The following is a 21,251-nucleotide window of genomic DNA, read 5'->3' on the forward strand; positions in this document are numbered from 1 at the left end:
TGCCCTGTCTGACATCTCAAACAAAAGTCATGAAATTTCATAAAAAGGTCTTAATTGGAGTTTCATAACGTCAAGTCTGAAAAAAGTTGTCTGAATTTTCAGAATTTTTTTAACAGTGTTGTTCGAAACTAAGGTTGAACTGCAGTTTGACTGCAGTTTAACTAGCACGAGAATGAGGGAGAAACTATAGTTGTTCCAAATAACTGGTAGTTTTTGCATAGTTAAACTGCAGTTTTACTGCAGTTGACTACAGTTTAACTACAATTTTGTTTCTCTTAGAAGTTACTTTTAACTTCTTCATTTTTTAAATTTTTTTCACTTAAAACAATACATTTTACAACAGAAAAACTCCTGTTTTGTCTTATAGTTTTAACTGCAGATCCTTCCACCCGGGCGACATCGCTTCGAAGTAAGCCTCGTGTGAGGCGAGCACAGCGGAGCAAGCAAACGGCGGTTTACCTTAGTAGGGGCGCAGACGGATCGGGTATGCTCCGAGGGGAGGGCAGTGCCCATGCGTTTCACCCATACCTGCCACTTGTACATTGCTCCCCAAAGATACACAGGAGAGGAGATGGGCTACTGAACAATGTCGAGACTGCAATAATAAAGTCATGTGGGCGCACCGCACGCACGCACGCATGCTGCTGCACCAGGACACAACACCTCACCGCCAACAGGTGCTGGGGGACGGCCAAGCCGTCTTGCCGAAGTGTGCGTTGGCGCCCTTCTCTAGCACGGCCGGCACGGCCACGTCAGTGCGCCGCCGGCCGCGCAAGCAAAGGGTGACTTGGGCAGCAGGGCCGCACCACGCCGGCAGCGGCCTCGGCCATCTGGGATCGTCCGCGATTACCGCCACCTGTCTGCGGCCTCGCCCACGGCAGCGCAGTCCGGGTACCACTACTACCGCCGTGCGTCCGGGGAGCGTGTCAATGGTGCCGACGACGCCATCGCCTCTGAAGTGCGGTCTGGGCCAAGTCGGGGACCATGGGGAAGTCAGCACATCCACGGAGAGCGCCGCGCATCGCTGCACGGCGACGCCATGGCTCCCTGCAGCGGGGACCACGACGGCGTCCCACCTAGAGAACGGCTTTGGTCGGATCGTCGAGCATCGTGCAGCGAGGACCGCAACGACGCTGGTCCTCCGGGCGCACAGCTCCACGCCGCGCACGCGGAACGACAGCGAGCACAACCCCCGGACGTGTTCGTTTTGACGTGTCCGGCTGTGTGCAGCTGTGTCACTACCAACCTTCACCGCCCCGTCAAGGAGAGCGCGGTTCCCGCCTAGAGTACGCGTCAACGCGCCGTAGTCCGCGAGCGAGTGCCCAAGCGCCGCAGCACAGTGCCGGGGACCCGTGCCGACGCCGAGGCCTCGGCAAGGTGCACAACGACACCGCCGCGGCCGCCAGGCGCACCGTGACCTTGGAAACTTGCCGTGAATGCGCGGTACACCCGATACGATGGACCGTATGGAGAAAGCCGATTTTATCTCGGTGGTCCAAGTGACACAAAATCTGTTTTGGATGCCTGATACGATGGGCCGTTTCAGCCAAAGAAAAAAGTCGAGGCATGGTTGCCAAGAGGATGGTAGAGCGCGCACCAGACGACGCCGCCGCCGACAGCCACACCGTGGCCTCGGCGACGACGCCTTGATGTGCCGCGTCCCGGACGCCTGCAAGGATATCGGTAAGGCATGAAGCCAAAGCTGGGGTGACAGAGGATTCCGACGGCCACCACCTCAGAGCAACAAAATCTCGGAGGCAAGGGCACAGTCGGGACCCAGTGCGGCCAAAGCGAATCTACGTGGAGTGTCCTGGCTATCCGGCCTCGGAGTCCACGACGGCGACCCTCCCGCCGCCGGGCCGCGGGGTGCCCCTCGAGAGGTGCCTAGTCACTGGCGTGCGGGGGGGGGGGGGGGGGGGGGGGGGGGGGGGGGGGGGGGTCTTTGGCCACTAGACAGCCGCCTGGAAGGTAGGCAAATTGCGTCATTTTTTCCCTGTAAGTAGGCAAAAAGCGTGGCCTGACCCCCCTTTCTAAATTTCTGCGCACGCCACTGTGCCTATGCGTGTCGCATCGGTTCTCCGACACCGAGGTGCACGACACGGCCTTGGCGTGGCGAGCTGCGTGGATGCCTAAAGCGAGGACCACGTCGAGACCCTCGAGCTTTGCGACTTTACCACGTGCGCGTCCTCGGGCTGACGGCAAGCCGCGCTGCCTTACTGCCGGACTTCCCCCGGCGCGGTCATCTTTCTTGGGTTTCTCGGCTGTCGCACTCCGTCGCACTGGATTTCCGTCACACTTTTGCCAAGTCCCTTTGCCTCGGCGTAAAAGCTATGCCATGGGGTACCCATGCCATGCCATTCGCTGCCAACTGCCGGCCGTCGGCCACCACCCGCCGACTCTCCCCGAGAAGGGCGGCGCCGTTTGCACGGTCGGGAACTACCTCCAAGTTTGGACGTGAATTCTTTGGAGGCAATGAAGCGACTAAAAAAGTAGGTGTTTTTTCCTAACGTTTTGCTGCTTCTGAAACTGTAGGCGGTGCCACTGCGCTCTGTCCTACTACACCCGCACCAGCCCCCTCAGCCCCCGCAAGGTGGACGGTTTCACAGTTGATAGTCTATGCCAAATTGTAGAATTGAAGTGGCTCACCTTTAGCGAGGCTACGGTGGCCTCTACGAGAGATTACGCGCACCGTGTAGCGGTGTAGTAAACTTCTCATACACCCCACACGGTGGTATGCGAAAATGAGCATCCCGCAGAGATACTTCAGGTGGGTGTGCCTAGAGAGCCACTCCAAGCACTCTAGGTGTGCTCCTGGATAAAATAGCACGCTTTCCAAAATAAAATATTTAATAAAATACAATATTTTAAAATACATTTTTTTAAATTCTCTATTTTATTTATTAAATGATTTAATTTCGGTCAATCAAGCAGGATAGTCCCTGGCTTTGTACATGTCTGACGCAATGAACATAAAGTAACATTTTTCATTTAAAATTAAACACTGATATTAACTTGGTAGTTTTGCACGTCTCATCGACATGTAATTGGAATTTAAAAAAAAACTCTAAGTACGAAAGTGTGAAGCAGGTTCATTTTCGGTCAAACGAGCGTGAATTTCATCTAGCTCCGAGCCTATTGTGCACAGTTCATCGAAATATTTCGGTCAAGCGTGTTAAATCAGCTGAAAATACGTCTATTTAGGCACATTTGGTAGAAAAATGAGGAATTAGTAATTGTGGGGTAATTTCGGCCAAGTGTGCGTATATCATGTGAGCCATGCCCGTAAAGCCATCACTTCACTACACTGCTGTTTGGTTTCATAAATGAGATATAAATAATACAATATTGAGCGTTGTTATATCACAGAAAGAAAGTCTCAATGTGATACGTGCAGTTTATTTATTTTTTTTAAACAAAATATCATTTTGTTTTATTTTGGAAATGATGATTCTTATGGGGGACGGTATTTTGGCACGGCTTCTCAAACGCCACGAAAGCGGCTATCACCCTTTGAGTCGTGAGCTTTGTGTGAGCGGTCAGCACGTTGATGAGTTAAAGGTCCGGTTCGTTCAAGTTGGCCCTGGCGTCCGGCGCGTTTCGCGGCGCCAAGGTTGCAATGTTGATCGGTGTCAATGACGTTCTTAAGGCTAGGGATATTTCTCAAACCTGGCAAAATTATGTGTCAATCGTCCGGTCGCTTATTCGCGCTGGCGTCAATGCCGTGTATGTGATCCCCCTCTTACCATCTAGAAATCCAATTTATTTACGACACCAAGACTCTGTAAAAAAAATTAATTTTTGGATTGAATCGCTCAAACAAAAACGTGGCGTGACAATTGTGTCCTTTGATTCGATATTTCTACGTCCTGATGGTACTGTCAATTCTCGCTTGTTCTGTCCGCGGATCGGCAGGAGGCCGGACCTATTGCACCCGTCACCCTCTGCATTGGATTCCATGCATGGTGTTTTAAAATCTGTTGGCCGGGGCGTCTGAGGTCGCCCATCGGCTTTGTCCATGGCGTGTCCTACTCCGGTCCGACGACTAGTTCCACCTCCCGCTGTTCGCACGGAGAAGCTAACTTAAGAGTTGACGCGAGTAAAAAAAAAACATGTTTTCTTGCTTTAAAGAAATAAGAACATTGTTTGTACAGACTTTGTGAAGTTATGATGAGCTTTTTGTCACTTGTATCTCAAAATTGTAACGAAAAATATGTTCAGATGGTTCGAGGTTCCATCGAAAAATTCTTCCGAGCCGTTCGGCAAAGAACTACAATAAGTTCATTTCTTTTCTTGTATAAGAATATCAACTGCTGGCCTTTGAGTAATTTTTAATAAATATTTGTAAAAAAAAGTGAAAATTCGCCTTTCTGTTCGTCGTTTTTGTTTATTATTCTGTGGAAGAAAATATTTCAGTTTTTCTTTTGTTTTTCTTTATCTGTTGCTTATAAATTAAGAAATATTAATTGAAATTCTGTGACCTTTGTAAGGCAGGTTTGTCATAACATTCGGCGAAAATTTTTCCAAATGCACGTTGCGCAAAGGGTGCGTGTGTAATTTAGAAATGTTCGTGGGTCGTACTGTTTAAGACTTCTTAGCAGAAGTCGAACCCTCTGTTGATAATCCACAAAGGAGAAATATAAACCTCAGAAGGAATTTTCTTTTTCTTCTTTTTGGAGAAATTCTGTTGGGTTTCCTTTTCATCGTTTTGAGTGTACTTGTAGAATGAAATGGAAATGCTTTTAAGTACGATAAGTTAAACTTTTCAAATGTGTTAAATTCGTTGTTTTGTGAAACCTTTTCACTTGTTTGCAACTTGGTAACTAGGGACATGAAATAACCGTTGTGTGACCAGCTTGAAAAAGTTTATATATGAATTAATAATAAACGCTTGCGTTTACTGGAAAACCAAAGATCTTTTTGGGTAAAATTCAAGGGGATTGACACGACCTGAACCTCATGTCGTCAGAACTTGATGAAAGTTGGCTCAAATGTTACCCCTATAGGGGTAAGTAAGCCCACAAAATTTGAACCCTCTAGCTCAACTAACATGGGCGCAGTGAGCAATCTAATTTTCGCCTGAAATTCATTTTCACCTTTTTCAGCAAAATGCACATTTTTGGAAAAGTCGTCGCGCTGGCCGCCCCGACGGCCTTTCCTCCGTCTAATCGACGTTCCTAGACTCAAAATTGTCTGGGGAATCCGAATCTGGCGTCGGTTTTCCGCTAGCGTTCCGATAAAATTCCGAAAATGGCACTTTTTTACGGAAATTTAGTTATTTCAGGGGTTTACGCGACAGGCCGTATCCACTAGCCCCCAATCCAAACATGCCCGTTTCAACTTTTTTTCAGTTAGGGGACACCATAAGCTTAATTTTAAGTTGGGCCCCGATATTGTGTATGGGTCTCGTTTAGGAGCTAGCCCTATGCCCAACTTTTGACTTTTTCCCTAAAATTTGTTTTTCTGTGAAACCTTTAAAAAGGCATGCCATCCTCAAAAATCGTCCTAGGCGGCCAATAAAGTAGTCTAACGGACGCAGAATTTCCCGAGGATCACGATGCTGCACGTGCATTTGAGTTTTGGGGCCTCAAACACAGTCAAAACTCCAAAAAACAACAAATTTATGTCAAATGCCACAAAATGTTGAACGGCAATTTCGACCCTTTTCCCCGTCGCAAGGCCGCTTTGCCGTTGCCTAATCGGACTCCTTGGAGTTTCCACTTTGAGAATAAGCAGGAAAGAGTCAGCAGCCCAGCGGCGGCTAACGTGTGGCCGCCGCCACACTGGAAACTGCGGACTTCCCCGTATAAGGACGAGGCACCGCGCCGCCCAGGTAGGCAACCAGTTTGACGCACCCCTCGGCCACGGGCGGTGGAGGTCGTACGCGCCGCCCGGGTAGGCAACCAGTCTGACGCGCTAGGCCCGAGATTAAGTGGGGGTGGGGTGGGGGTGGAGGGTGAGACAACCGTGGACTGTTAGTGTTGTTAGTGTGTTGTTGTTGTTGGTGGTGGTGTATTGTGTTTTTGTGGCTGCTGCTTTGTTGTTGATCGCTTTTCGGCTTGAGGCCATAAGAAAGGAACTCTCTCTGTGTGCGTTCGGGCTCGCCTGTTAATCCCGTAAGGTTTTATCTACATATCGGTTCAGGATGCGGAAGCCGGTAGGGGGTATGTTGTTCCACCTTGATAAATGTACTAGTTCTTTTAACCTCAACTGAAGTTAAATCTTCATATGTTTCTTTTCAGGCGAGCCCGAACGCACACAGAGAGAGCTCCTTTCTTATGGCCTCAAGCCGAAAAGTGATAACCTACATAGCAGCAGCCACAAAAACACAATACACCACCACCAACAACAACAACACACTAACAACACTAACAGTCGACGGTTGTCTCACACCCCCCGCTACCGTCCCTTCCCCTCCCCCTCCCCACCCCCACTTAATCTCGGGCCTAGCGCGTCAGACTGGTTGCCTACCCGGGCGGCGCGTGCGACCTCCACCGCCTGTGGCCGAGGGGTGCGTCAAACTGGTTGCCTACCTGGGTGGCGCGGTGCCTCGTCCTTACGGGGAAGTCCGCAGTTTCCAGTGTGGCGGCGGCCACACGTTGGCCGCCGCTGGGCTGCTGACTCTTTCCTGCTTATTCTCAAAGTGGAAACTCCAAGGAGTCCGATTAGGCAACGGCAAAGCGGCCTTGCGACGGGGAAAAGGGTCGAAATTGCCGTTCAACATTTTGTGGCATTTGACATAAATTTGTTGTTTTTTGGAGTTTTGACTGTGTTTGAGGCCCCAAAACTCAAATGCACGTGCAGCATCGTGATCCTCGGGAAATTCTGCGTCCGTTAGACTACTTTATTGGCCGCCTAGGACGATTTTTGAGGATGGCATGCCTTTTTAAAGGTTTCACAGAAAAACAAATTTTAGGGAAAAAGTCAAAAGTTGGGCATAGGGCTAGCTCCTAAACGAGACCCATACACAATATCGGGGCCCAACTTAAAATTAAGCTTATGGTGTCCCCTAACTGAAAAAAAGTTGAAACGGGCATGTTTGGATTGGGGGCTAGTGGATACGGCCTGTCGCGTAAACCCCTGAAATAACTAAATTTCCGTAAAAAAGTGCCATTTTCGGAATTTTATCGGAACGCTAGCGGAAAACCGACGCCAGATTCGGATTCCCCAGACAATTTTGAGTCTAGGAACGTCGATCAGGCGGAAGAAAGGCCGTCGGGGCGGCCAGCGCGACGATTTTTACAAAAATGTGCATTTTGCTGAAAAAGGTGAAAATGAATTTCAGGCGAAAATTAGATTGCTCACTGCGCCCATGTTAGTTGAGCTAGAGGGTTCAAATTTTGTGGGCTTACTTACCCCTATAGGGGTAACATTTGAGCCAACTTTCATCAAGTTCTGACGACATGAGGTTCAGGTCGTGTCAATCCCCTTGAATTTCACCCTTTTGTGTTCATTCATCCTTACTTGAAGTAAAAGCACAAAATTTAATTATGCACATTGAAAACATTTTAATAAATACCAACATCTGAAGGAGCTCTTGAAGGACAAGGAGCTCTTGAAGTGAGCTGTAAAATTTTTTCCGAAAAAGGAGTCGTTTAGCCGTCTGTAACATGCTTCTCCCTGCGGCGTTTTGTAAGGCTATTCCTTTGGAGGTGTCATGCGGCGGTCCGTATGACTCTTCCCCCCGGAGGAGTCGTACGGCGGTCTGTTAGACTCAACCCCCCGGGATGGGTCGTGCGGCGGTCTGTTAGACTCAACCCCCCGGGATGGGTCGTGCGGCGGTCTGTTAGACTCAACCCCCCGGGATGGGTCGTGCGGCGGTCTGTTAGACTCAACCCCCCCGGAGGGGTTTTGCGGACTAAAGCGTAGGCATATGCATGGGATGTTCTCGTTGAACAACAACAACGAGAGTTTGGGGCTTAAAGACGAGCCGATAATCGGCCCTGTGATCCAAACCATAAACTATATAGACTGGCCTTCTGCGGGATGTCCATTGATGCATCCGCAGGCAGCCTCCGAGAAATCACAAGTTTTTGTATTCCGGGGGAAGTATGGTTGCAAAGCTGAAACTTAAAGAAATTGACGGAAGGGCACCACCAGGAGTGGAGCCTGCGGCTTAATTTGACTCAACACGGGAAATCTTACCAGGCCCAGACACTGGAAGGATTGACAGATTGAAAGCTCTTTCTTGATTCAGTGGGTGGTGGTGCATGGCCGTTCTTAGTTGGTGGAGTGATTTGTCTGCTTAATTGCGATAACGAACGAGACTCTAACCTGCTAAATAGACGTACCCGGCTTCCTTGGAAGCCGGCGGTACTAAATCTTCTTAGAGGGACAGGCGGCTTTTAGCCGCACGAGATTGAGCAATAACAGGTCTGTGATGCCCTTAGATGTTCTGGGCCGCACGCGCGCTACAATGGAGGTGCCAGCGTGTCCTCCCTGGCCGAGAGGCCCGGGTAACCCGCTGAAACACCTTCGTGCTTGGGATTGTGGCTTGAAATTGTACCACATGAACGAGGAATTCCCAGTAAAGGCGTGTCATCAGCACGCCTTGATTACGTCCCTGCCCTTTGTACCCTGGGGTACATTTTTACTTTCTCTTTTTGTCACAAATAGTACTGCTTCCCTGGTATGATGTGGCAAGCCGTCAAAATCTGAATATTTTTCAGAGCAAATTGTCGAGTTGCAATATTTTGAGAGGAAACAGGAATCTGCAAGAAAATAGAGATAAAACCAAAAATTAGTAACAAATTAAGGACTACTAAATACAAGGAACTTAGTAAGAAAACTCAAAAAATTACCAGCTGCCGGCTCTCCAAAATGTGTCACATCTTCCTGAGGGTGTACCACACTTGGTGCAGTTGACAGCAGCTCGTTTAAGTCAGGATCTTCACCATGCTGTTGTGAGGCAGTTGTTGCAGGTGGCTGGCTAATTTTGTCTCCTTGAGTTGTAACTGCATCTCCTTGAATTGAGACTCCATCTCCATGAGTTGAAACTGCGTCTCCCTGAATGGAACCTCTGTCTGCTTGAATTTAAACTCCGTCTCCTTGAATGAAACCTCCGTCTCCTGGAAAGAAAGCGCCTAAACTATAACATTGTGTCAGATCAAAGGTGAAGCATAAGCTGCTGTTCCCATGGTTGAGCATTTACCTGATGCTTCATTAAGTAATGGTTTCACTGAGGCATCAATCTTCAACCGTTTCAAACAATTTGTGCACACCCATTTGTTTAGACGTTGGGGAAGACCATCTTCTTTTGATATACAAACAACAAATCTCAATGTCTTTTTCTTGTGGCCATAAGGTGCAAAGCGTGATCTATCTGCAATATATTTTAAATTATAATGCAGTCAAATAAGCACATCGTCGTATTAATTTTCTGTACGTACCGGTCTTATCAGCTGACACTTTCAAACTCTTTATGCAGTTGTTGCATAGCCATTGGCCGTCAAGATCTCTAGGTAAACCAAACAATGGAGTAACAAGTTTCAATTGAGAAACGATCGGTTTTTTGTGCGTACCCAGCGGATTGCAGCACATTCGTTCTTCGGCAGTGTCTATAAGAATAAAGTTACAGTTTATTAAGGGGGGACATCACTCAAAAAAGATCAAAAATTGCAATTTTTTTTTATTTGTTAATATTGTGGATCATTCTTTTCTGCGTCGAATGGCGAAAACCGCATTCCGAAATTCAAAAAATTGCAGTTTTAGGAGGTTGTGGGCCGCAGACATGCATATGGGAAAAGCCCAGTTTCCCCAACTTTGATCGCGTTTTTCTCGGAACATGAAATTGCAAACGGTTGCAGGCCTCTAGGGCGCAGTTTTTGAGCTATAGCGGGGAGATTTAGCATGGAAGCTCCTACGACATGCCGCTATGGTGGGTAGCAAAATAATTTGCATTGGTCAATTTTTATTATTTTTTAACGTTCAAAATTGAACAATTTTGACCCCAAAAAATTGAACAATTTTTTTTGGCATGAAACAAATACAACTTAAAATTATTTTTTAAATGTGATTGAGGTACCCACCATAGCCAGACATCTCAGGAAGGCTGTCACCAAATAACGTTGTTCTAGGTCAAACCGTTTGGCGTCCAGCGCTGCAACCGTGCGAAATGGTCTAACCTAACACTCAAAAATGCGTTTTCAACGAAAGCGCTGTACTGCCCTGGCGGATTGACTTAGTGTTGTTTTATACTTTGTCTGTTAAAATATGAACAATTTTTCTCTTTCCGTTTGGTTTTTGTGGCGTTTTTACAAAAGCACTGTTTTTGGAGTGATGTCCCCCCTTAAAAGTAACTCACAACTCATTGAGGTTATGTTATCGTGGGGTGCTTCTGCAAACCCACCCTACTGTACCTGCGAGACTGCCACTTAGCTGGTCCATAGTAACCGAACTATATACTAAACATACTATGTAATTAACATAGTTTTAAGCAGAAAAGTTATGACGCACACTGGAAAGGCAACAGAAAGATACGTCCAGTACTCTAGCCTTCAATCAAAAGCCAACAAACAACAGGTAGACTGAAGAAAAGAACAAACAAGTGGCCGCGAAGTACCAACGCCCCTCAACAGATGGCGCTGGCGACTATCCCGCCAAATGCACAATAAGTTGCCTACCTTGCAGGCGTTTCAGCCGGCACACCGTGAGCCGATCCTTGGCACCCCTACAAGACGGTCCCGAAGTGGATGCGAGAGGACCCTTCTCCTTGAAATTGGCCTCGGGGTCTTAGTCTGACACATAAACACCCACAGCTACGAGGAGGGACACGTTGTTCGACTAAATTGAGCGTTTTTGAGTGTTTTTCGCAATTGTAATTTTTCCGAGTGCTGTAGCGCCTAAACCATACCCATACCCTCAGTATATCGAGCCGCTTGTTTTTAGGTAGTCATCTGAGGAATTATTTACCGTCAAGAACGGGTCCAGTTTGGATTCCGGGATAGAAAAAAAATTGAAGGTTGTAAAACACTAAAAAAAGTTATTTTTTGACTTAGAGTGCATTTTTATCAAGGATGGACTGCTCTGGCCGACTAAAGAAAAAAAGCTCAAAACTTTGATTGCTCACAGTTCCTATACCAATTGACCTAGAGGGCTGAATTTTTGTGGAGGTGTTTACCTATGGGTAGGTAACATTTGAGCCAAAAATGAGCGAAATCGTCAATGGTCAACTTCGACCACTGTCAATCGGCTCTGGAATGCCCCGTAAGTCATCGTGCTGATGTGTACTGGTCAGCGACTGAACGAAGAATGATGCTCCTGCGGTCGGGGCGCCTGGATTTATACCCAGCGCTAGCGCCGCCAGCGCGCCCTCACGGAAAAAACTGGAACTACTCAGTGAAAAAGGCGCCGGCACTCAGCGGGACTCGAACCCGTGCCTCCGCGCTCGGAGCGCGGCAGAACTCTCTCTAACCGTCTGGGCTACAGCGCTGTGCTCCCATGGGGAGGGAACGGCACGCATCTTTACCTGGGAGCGCCGCGCGGTCGCGCGCAGCCGCGCGCAAGTCCGAGCGTGTTTCGGCCGGTTTGAATTTTACCCGCCTCCGCGCGAGTTCCGGCTGCACAGGAACCCTTCCCTGTCCTACGCCACGCCACGCCGCCGGTGACGAGCCGAGCGCCGAGCCGAGCCGAGCGCCGAGCCGAGCGCCGGGCCGAGCCGAGCGACTCCACGCTGCGCCACGCTGTGCTGGCGCGCCCCCACCCCCTGTCCACGACCTGCCTTAACACTCTTTCATTCATTATCCCTTCATGTTGGCACGTGTTTGATATCATTTCTCCGGCTGAAATATTTTTTCTGGAATTATTGGCAATACTCCCCCTGTCATGTCTTGTCCGTGGGAAAACTGCACTGCAAACCTAACTGTCTACTAAGTACACACTTACAAATGCGTGCTTGCAAGTACACACTTACAAACGCATGCTTGGCCAAGTACACACTTACAAATGCATGCTTGCAAGTACACACTTACAAACGCATGCTTGACGCATGGAGTTATACGGCGTCAAGCATGCGTTTGTACGTGTGTACTTGCAAGCATGCATTTGTAAGTGTGTACTTGGCTAAGCATGCGTTTGTAAGTGTGTACTTGCAAGCACGCATTTGTAAGTGTGTACTTAGTAGACAGTTAGGTTTGTAGTGTGTCTGAAAGAAGACAGTGGTCCAGAGCCCCCCCATCCCCCATCGCACCCTCCCCTAGGGTGGCCCAAAAAAAAACGAAGGTTTTTCGACTGTCCAATTCCGCTCAAAAATCGATTCTTGACTAAAAATAAACTAGGGGTACGCGCCGTTTTGAGTGGGCGCGTAGTGTGGCTGAGCGATGCGAATTTGTGCACTTCGGACTGCAGCTTGTGGGCTCATATTGAGTGAAATGTAGTTCTGGGGTATAAATAGGAGTGATTTTTGTTATCAGCACACAAAAAACTGTTGGGATCAACGTCAAACTCGATTCCAAAATTTTGGTCCAAAATCGGTCAAAATTCGGTAATGCGTGAGTCTGGGGAAAATTTGGAAGTCATTTCTGAGCTCAGCGCACCAAAAACTGCGGGAAACGATAAAAAACTTGATTTGAAAATTTTGGTCCAAAATGACCTAATTTGGGATGAAAATAAAAGTGTGGAGTCGAAATGGAGGTGATTTTCGTTATCAGCATACAAAAAACTGTTGGGATCAACATCAAACTCAATTCAAAAATTTTGGTCCAAATTTGGTCAAAATTGGGTAAAGCTTGAGTCTGGGAAAAATTTGGAAGTTATTTTTGAGTTCAGCTCATCAAACACTGCAGGAAACAATATAAAACTCGACCTGAAAATTTTGGTCCGAAATGACCTAATTTGAGATGAAAATATAAGTCTGGAGTAGAGATGGAAGTGGTTTTCATAATCAGCACTCCAAAAACTCCAAGAATGAATATGAGATTCGATTGAAAAATATTGATATCAAATTGATCAATAATGGGTAAAGAATGGGTCTGGGTTTGTCTTCATGGATCACCCTTTGTCGTCACCAATACCCTAATGCCACACCAATGCGATTCCTTCAGTCGAGTAACATTCCATTGCCAGCATTGAATCGCTTAATTAGCTACTCGTCTGCTTGACTCACTATTTGATACATCTTTTTCTTCAAACTAATGAATTCACAAATTTATTAGTTATATTTGAGAAGCCTTTTGTCATTCTTTCATTTAAAACCAGTGAATTGAACAATATAGACTGGAATATGTAATCATAGTTTTTATTAAGTGACTCAGTTTAGGGCAGGCTGATCTGAAGCACTCGACGGAGAACAAGTTTTGTCGAATTCAGTGAATCGTCTCATGAAGTTAAATGCAGAGGCCACTTGTTGCTCAATACGCCACCTTAATTTACCTTATTCATGCCTCGTAATATTTTATCTTTAGAGTAAAAGAATACAGTAAAATATTAACATTGGGCTTACATTCAGAAAGCCAGCTTTCAAATCATTACCAATACTTGGTTCCAGTTGTCGGACACAAGCTTTGGTGAAGTGAAAGGAATCGTCCCATTAAAAGCAATTAAGGGAAAGTGGGGTAATTCCGGACACGGGGCAATTCCGGACACTTCGATTTTCACTGGGTTTGAGTGAAGATAGCTCAAAAGCCCGCCTAACAGAGGAAGATAATCAGTTACAAATGATAATTCCAAATCGCCAAGGTAGGAGATCAAGCCGTTCGGCTGTGGTCGCCTCACGAAATTTGAGTACCACCAAAAATAGGCAAAAGCTGCATCTTTACCTCGCATTTCCATGTACTTATCGTACTTTAGCGTCAAGTTAAGTCCCATGACTAAAATTTTGTTACATTGTATGGTCTTTTGACTTTACTTTGACGTTTCGGGAGTGCTCGTATGGCACGCCGTTTTCTTACGATTGAACATTAAAGGTTTTCACTACCTGTGGGGTAAATCCGGACAAGTAGTGTTGTTTTCTCCAATTTCCCGCATAATGTTAAGGTACTGGCTTCAAAATTGTGGACATGCATCCCCACACTGCGAGAAAAGATCACGGTAAATCCTGTACTGATTACTCCAGACTTCACCGTACTCTTTTTAACAGGCAAAACCGTCGTTTTTTTTACAGGCAATACCGTACTTTTTTTACAGGCAACACCGTACTTGTTTTACAAGGAATCCCGTACTTTTTTACCCGCCAATCCCGTACTTTTAATATGTATCAAAAACTGCTATAATTTATTTCAGTCGGTTGACCCTCGTTTTTCAAGATTCTGATGTACATAACTGCTGAAGTCGGACTCCTGGACCCCCCTTCCGACCACTCGTTGGAAAGGTCTTGACGAGACCTATCGAAAGGTGCAATAAAATTTTTCAGTCGGTCGACCCCCTTTTTTCAAGATCCTGATGTAGACAATTCTTCGGAGCGGCCTTTGTTGGGACCAGATCTGGTAATTCCTACGGCATGCACTGTACGAAAGAACGGTAACTACTGTTAAAAAACTGCGGAATATTTTGTAAAACAAGTACGGAAAATACTGTAGACTGTACGGTGGATACTGGTTTTTGAAGTACGGTAAAGTTTGGCAAAAAAATTATCCAGAATTTGCCGTCATTTTTTCTCAGAGTGCACCGTTAAGCAGGATAAAGAACAGTCGAAAAATAGCATTGCAGCGATGTTAAGGGCTATACTCAAGGCGGTGTTGTCAATTTAGGGGTTTTAGTACAAAATATTCCTTATAATATGCTTTGAGTAATAATCAAACTCTTTAGTTCACAGCAAATGTCCGTGTGCGCCTTCTAAAAGCATGCCTCACATCAAAACAAGCGAAAGTAAGCTCAAGTAGTGTCAAATTTATAGGTCGTCCGGAATTGCCCCATAGGTCGTCCGGAATTACCCCAGCCTGGGGCAATTCCGGACACGTGCAGGGCTTTTGTTAGGCGCCTATATCTCCCTAACCGTTGATGAGATTTGGCTTTCATGTATATCAATTTGAAGGGAAAGGTCCATACTTTGTTCTCCTGTAATAAACATTTGACTCAAGAAGCATATTCAAGCTCAAAGAGCAAAAAGAAAAAAAAGCGTCCGGAATTACCCCACTCTCCCTTACCAAGTCACCCACCGCTCAAAATTTGAATCGTCTCATTGAACCCAATATCAGTTCAAAATCTGTTAGCACTAAATATATGGATTATTTATTGCACAAAATACATCTATTGATGGATTCTTTTAATCAATAGATGTAAGTACTAGAATTTATGTTAGCTTGCAGCATTGCAATAGAGTGTCATTTCCCCGAGACAAACCAAGACAATTAACATGTCTTCGAATTTCAACAAAAGTTATTCATGCATTTACCTGACTTTATTCACTATGAATTTTAAAAATTAGGATAGTATCAGAGAGAATAAAATCAGTAGATGCACACAAAGGCAAAGAAAACATTCTTACTATCCACAACTAAACTCAGTGCACTGACCTGTTCCCCTGTGACGGGGGAGGGGGAAGAGGGGAACGAAACACGTAAACCATTCTCACATTTAGTTTCCGTATTTTCCTCTGTTGACACCCCGGAATGGTTTCAATCATTCTAGAATGTTAAAAAACTATCTCAGTACCTATTTGAGAACCCCTTTGCTCTTTAGTTTGTTTATTTGCATAAGTGCCGTCCCGTCTTGCAGACGGCTTGCAAGCGCGGCAGCCGGTATGAGAAATTGGTCAGCCACACACTGCTACCAACCTAAACACGCTAATTACCTAGTTCAAAATGATGTTTTGAATATTTCAAACGATGATAATTGTTAATCTGAGATAAACTCCCCCTGTAGGATGTTTAGGAGACATCAGGTGTGAAATTTGGATACTATTCGTTCAGTAGTTGCTGAGAAACGTGAGTGATTACATACAGACAGACAGACAGACAGACAGACGCACGACCAGTCACTTTTCGGAGCGCCCAAACACGGCAAGGGCTTCGCTATCGCTCAGCCAATAACCCATCTTTTTTGCGTTTTGTCCTGAGACGATTTTGAATACCGGCTCAAAAGCAAAAATGGTTTCTAACCCGTTTTAAGCACCAAAATTATCCTAACAATTACAGTTTTTATCGGATTTTCAAAATCGATACGGCAAAATGTTCGGTTTTAGACGGCGAAGAAATTACATTTTCACCAATTTTTTGTCAGACTTCGTCTTCAGTATTCTGCTTGCGATTTTCGCTGAAAAAAACACATGTTGTTCACTATTTGGAGATAATTTTCTTGTTTCGGACGGCCGAGATGGGTCCCTATCCACTTCTTTATCTTACTCTATCCCAAAACAAACCGACCACGTGAAATATAGCCGTGCAAATCAATTTGCCTACCATCTAGGGGCAAGCATTTCGTTGTTTTCAGTATAAAGAAAAGTCTGTTGAGCTCTGAGGCCGCAATTTTCCTCCGATCCTCAAACCCGCGATGTCATTTTGTTCAGTTTTTTAAGACAAACAAAAAAGATTCTGGTCATTTTATGTCAGACTGCGTTTTAAGGTCCGTTTCTGCTTGTAACGTGCAAAAATCGCCCAAATTCGAATTTTTTCGTTATTTATTGAGGTAAGTGAAAACTCCGATCGTGGGAACGTGTGTGCGACGCCGCCGGACCGCATGGCGTGCTTTGCCTCTTGACGAGGGTCGCCTTGTCTGTCCTGTTAAACTCTCGTTTCGAATCAGCACATGTTTTTGGCCCGCCCTTCTATTCAAAAAATAGGGGGAGGGCCTATGCATTTGCCTTTGTGTCTGTGTGTTGTTGTTGTTGTTGGCGTCTGTGTACAAGGAAGGAGTTGAGCTAGAGTAACCAGATTTGGAGGGTACTTCAGGAGTACCGTCCCAACAAATAATCCGGTGCACAGTGGTCTGGGAGACCGATTTAGGCGGACATAATTCAATACTCCGGTAATACTGAAACAAAAATAATGAAACTGCTGCAGGTTAGGTTTTTCGGGTCGCTGAATCCGATTCTGTAAAAATTTGGAACCAGGGGCGGCTCAGTTTTACACAAAAGGGGGGTATTTTTTTGATTTTCAAGATTTGGCCTTCAAAAGAACAGCTTCTTGGTTTCGAGGGCCGCTTAGTCTAATTCTGTAACAAGTGTGCACCAGGGGTGGCTCAGTTTTCCAGAAATGGGGGTATTGTTTTTTGTATTTTTTGTTTTTCATGATATGGCCTTCGAAAATACAGCTCCTGGATTTTGAGGGCCGCTGAGTCTGATATTCTGCCAAATTTTGGACCAGGGGCGGCTCAGTTTTCCAGAAAAAGGAAAAAGGGAATTAAAACTCCAAAAATACCCCCTTTTTTTAAAAAAAACTGAGCCGCCTGTAATGTAAAATTTTTACAGAAACAGACTCAGCGGCACTCAAAGCCCAATTACTGTATTTTTTAAGGCCATATCTTGAAAAACAAGAAAAAATACCCCCTTTTCTGGAAAACTGAGCCGCCCCTGGTCCAAAATTTTTACAGAATCAGACTCAGCGGTCCGCAAAACACTTCCACTATACTTTTGAAGGCCATATCTTGAAAACAAAAATCCCCCCCTTTTGTGGAAAACTGCGCCGCCCCTGGTTCAAAATTTTTACAGAATCGGATTAAGCGACCCGTTAAACCTAATGTTCAGCAGTTTCATTATTTTTGTCTGAGTATTACCGGAGTATTGAATTATGTCCGCCTAAATCGGTCTGTGCGCCGAGCGCGCGCGTGCCGGCCGGTGTCGTATATTGTGCATTCCGTGGTTAAGTTGGACCGCGCAGAAATTAGAGTAGCAGATATTAGCAGATGGTTCTTTTTGCATCGTTTTCCTTAAAATATTGCTGACATTTTAGACCAGAAATGAAAATGAATGAAGCCGAATGAAACTTTCTCGAACTTAGAAAAGTTTGAATTTAACCGTTTGTCCAACACTTTCTTCGCGAGTCGATAGCGAAAAGAAAAATTGGTCTACTCTCAAAAGTGAGTAATCAAATTTATTCGCCAAAGAGCGCTCTTTCACGCTGTATCTTCAGAAATTAGCTGTGACCAAGACTTAATTTTGCAAAACTTAAATTGTGAACAACTTTTTTAAGTGAAAACTAGCGTTTGCGCATTCATTAAGTTTGAGTGCCCCGTGTGTGAGAAATAAGGTGACCCCTTGCTCCAAAAGTGTTGTTCTTAAGGGGGGACATCACTCCAAAATGATCAAAAATTGCAATTTTTTTTTATTTGTTAATATTGTGGATCATTCTTTTCTGCGTCGAATGGCGAAAACCGCATTCCGAAATTCAAAAAATTGCAGTTTTAGGAGGTTGTGGGCCGCAGACATGCATATGGGAAAAGCCCAGTTTCCCCAACTTTGATCGCGTTTTTCTCGGAACATGAAATTGCAAACGGTTGCAGGCCTCTAGGGCGCAGTTTTTGAGCTATAGCGGGGAGATTTAGCATGGAAGCTCCTACGACATGCCGCTATGGTGGGTAGCAAAATAATTTGCATTGGTCAATTTTTATTATTTTTTAACGTTCAAAATTGAACAATTTTTTTTGGCATGAAACAAATACAACTTAAAATTATTTTTTAAATGTGATTGAGGTACCCACCATAGCCAGACATCTCAGGAAGGCTGTCACCAAATAACGTTGTTCTAGGTCAAACCGTTTGGCGTCCAGCGCTGCAACCGTGCGAAATGGTCTAACCTAACACTCAAAAATGCGTTTTCAACGAAAGCGCTGTACTGCCCTGGCGGATTGACTTAGTGTTGTTTTATACTTTGTCTGTTAAAATATGAACAATTTTTCTCTTTCCGTTTGGTTTTTGTGGCGTTTTTACAAAAGCACTGTTTTTGGAGTGATGTCCCCCCTTAACTCTCCTAAACATTATACTAACGGTTAGTGCCGATATAATTAATATTTGACAGATTATAGAAATGCCCATTTTGTCCGCCTAAATCGGTCTCCCAGACCACTGTGCGGTGGTGCAAATCCCGTCCGGGTCGCACAAGGGCTGCTGCAGGTGCATCATGGTTTACATGAGCGGGAGGGGGATTTCCGCCATTATTGGTGCTAGCAGGGCACATAGGGGTATTTTTGGAATCGGGGCGACGAGACAAGATGAATGGACCTGGTCCCGACCCCATCGGCCGCTTTTACAAGTTGGCCAGATCAGGATCTTCAAAAAAGGGGGTCGACCGACTAAAAAAATTTATTGCAGATTTCGATTGGTCTCAGCAAGACCTTTTCAACGAGGGGTCGGAAAGGGGGTCCAGGAGCCCGACTTCGTCTATTAGTCACATCAGGATCTTGAAAAAAAGGGGTCGACAGACTGAAAATTTTTACTTAAGGTTTGGAAAGGTCTTGGCAAGACCTCTTCAACGAGGGGTCGGAAGGGGGTCCAGGAGCCCGCCTTCATGAGTTATGGGAAAAAGTGCGACGGACTCGTTTTGCGCTCCTGCTGTGCCTCTATTGCAAGGAGTTGCAGTAGCATGGCATATATGGGTATTTTCGGAATGAGGGCGAAGAGACAAATGAAACGGGCATATTCTAAGGACAGTTGGAGTAAAAAGTGTAAGGACTATTGCATATTGTGAATAGAAGGGCGGGCCTAAGTCACGATGGTACATCGATAACTTTGCTTTACCCGCTCACGGTGTGTGTGATGCGAGCGGGCCGAAGGCCCGGGCCTTCGACTGGCCAAGTTGGGTCTGATGCGAGGGCCGAAGGCCTGAGGAAAGGCCGCCGGCAGGCCAAGCTGGGCCGGCCCCCTGAACAATGTAAGGGAGAGTGGGGTAATTCCGGACACGGGGTAATTCCGGACACTTCGATTTTCACTGGGTTTGAGTTAAGATAACTCAAAAGCCCGCGTAACAGAGAAAGATAATCAGTTAAAAATGATAATTCCAAATCGCCAAGGTAGGAGGTCAAACCGTTTGGCTGTGGTCGCTTCACGAAATTTGAGTACCATCAAAAATAGGCAAAAGCTGCATCTTTCCCTCGTATTTCCATGTACTTATCGTACCTTACCGTCAAGTTCAGTCCCATGACTAAAATTTTATCATATTATATGGTCATTGGACTTTACTATGACCTTTCGGGATTGCTCGTATGGCTCGCCGTTTTCTTACAATTGAACATCAAAGGTTTTCACTACCTGTGGGGTAAATCCGGACAAGAGGGGTTATTTTCTTCAATTTCCCGCATAATGTTAAGGTAGTGGGTTTAAAACTGTGGACATGCATCCCCACCGTTTAGAAGGATAAAGAAAGAACGAAAAATAGCATAGCAGCTATGTTTAAGAGCATTACTCAAGACAGTGTTGTCAATTTAGGGGTTTTGATAGAAACTATTTCTTATAATATGCTTTGAGTAATAAATCAAACACTTCAGTTCGCAGCAAATGTCCTTGTGCGCCTTCTGAAAGCATGCCTCACATCAAAACAAGCGAAAGTAAGCTCGAGTGGTGTCAAATATTAAGGTCGTCCGGAATTGCCCCATAGGTCGTCCGGAATTACCCCAGCCTGGGGCAATTCCGGACACTTGCAGGGCTTTTGTTGGGCGCCTATATCTCCCTAACCGTTGCTGAGATTTGGCTTTCATGTATATCATTTTGAAGTTAAAGGTCCATACTTTACTCTCCTGTAGTAACATTTGACCCAAGAAGCATATTCAAGCTCAAAGACCAAAAAGAAAAAAAGCGTCCGGAATTACCCCACTCTCCCTTACGTCTGTCAATGAGGAGAGTCAGAAAGTGACAAGCCAAGCTTCCCAAGCTTCCCCAGATCCATCTCAATAATCTGTACCTGTAAAGAAACAAATAAATTATACGCAGTTTTGCAAATAAGTTCCATGCTGTTTTAACTCTGTGACGGTCCTTTGTTTGCAGGAGGCTAAGCTCAAGGAGTTGGCCAAAGGTGCTCCAAATGTTGAATGCACGTCTGTCACTGAGGAAATTCAGAAAGTGGCAAGTCAAGCTTCCCAAGCTTCCCCAGATCCATCTCAACCATCTGTACCTGTAAATAAACAAATAAATTATACGCAGTTTTGCAAATAAGTTCCATGCTGTTTTAACTCTGTGACGGTCCTTTATTTGCAGGAGGCTCAGCTCAAGGAGTTGGCCAAAGGTGCTCCAAATGTTGAATGCACGTCTGGGTTACGTTGATTTTAAAAAGCATGGACTGGAACCATTCGAGCGCTTCAAAGAAACTGCGTTACTCAAAGAAAGATATGTGCTATTTCAAACACCGAAGCCAACTGGTGATGGTTTCTTACCTGAAACAGTTAATTCCAAT

The 21,251-nt window shown here is 45.5% G+C and overlaps 1 protein-coding gene across 1 annotated transcript; it reads right to left on the minus strand.

Moving 5' to 3' along the window:
• Nucleotides 1-8,574: 8,574 nt before the first annotated feature.
• On the minus strand, nucleotides 8,575-9,570 carry LOC117652510. The gene is made up of 4 exons (XM_034397476.1): nucleotides 9,387-9,570; nucleotides 9,149-9,319; nucleotides 8,799-9,065; nucleotides 8,575-8,708 (listed from the first exon to the last, which is right to left on the minus strand). The coding sequence occupies exons 1-3, from the start codon at nucleotides 9,535-9,537 to the stop codon at nucleotides 9,031-9,033; spliced, it is 357 nt and encodes a 118-aa protein (XP_034253367.1). The 5' UTR covers nucleotides 9,538-9,570; the 3' UTR covers nucleotides 8,575-8,708; nucleotides 8,799-9,030.
• Nucleotides 9,571-21,251: the final 11,681 nt, after the last annotated feature.

The sequence above is a fragment of the Thrips palmi genome, unplaced genomic scaffold, assembly GCF_012932325.1.
Source record: "Thrips palmi isolate BJ-2018 unplaced genomic scaffold, TpBJ-2018v1 HiC_scaffold_7, whole genome shotgun sequence".
NCBI lineage: Eukaryota > Metazoa > Arthropoda > Insecta > Thysanoptera > Thripidae > Thrips > Thrips palmi.

Bases quoted from the DNA above. Each gene is read 5' to 3' on its own strand.
- LOC117652510 (XM_034397476.1), bottom strand. From the start codon at position 9,537: ATGTGCTGCAATCCGCTGGGTACGCACAAAAAACCGATCGTTTCTCAA. The intron at 9,320-9,386 runs GTACGTACAGAA...AATATATTGCAG, and splicing joins AGTGTCAGCTGATAAGACCG to ATAGATCACGCTTTGCACCT. The intron at 9,066-9,148 runs GTAAATGCTCAA...CTTTCTTTCCAG, and splicing joins ATTACTTAATGAAGCATCAG to GAGACGGAGGTTTCATTCAA.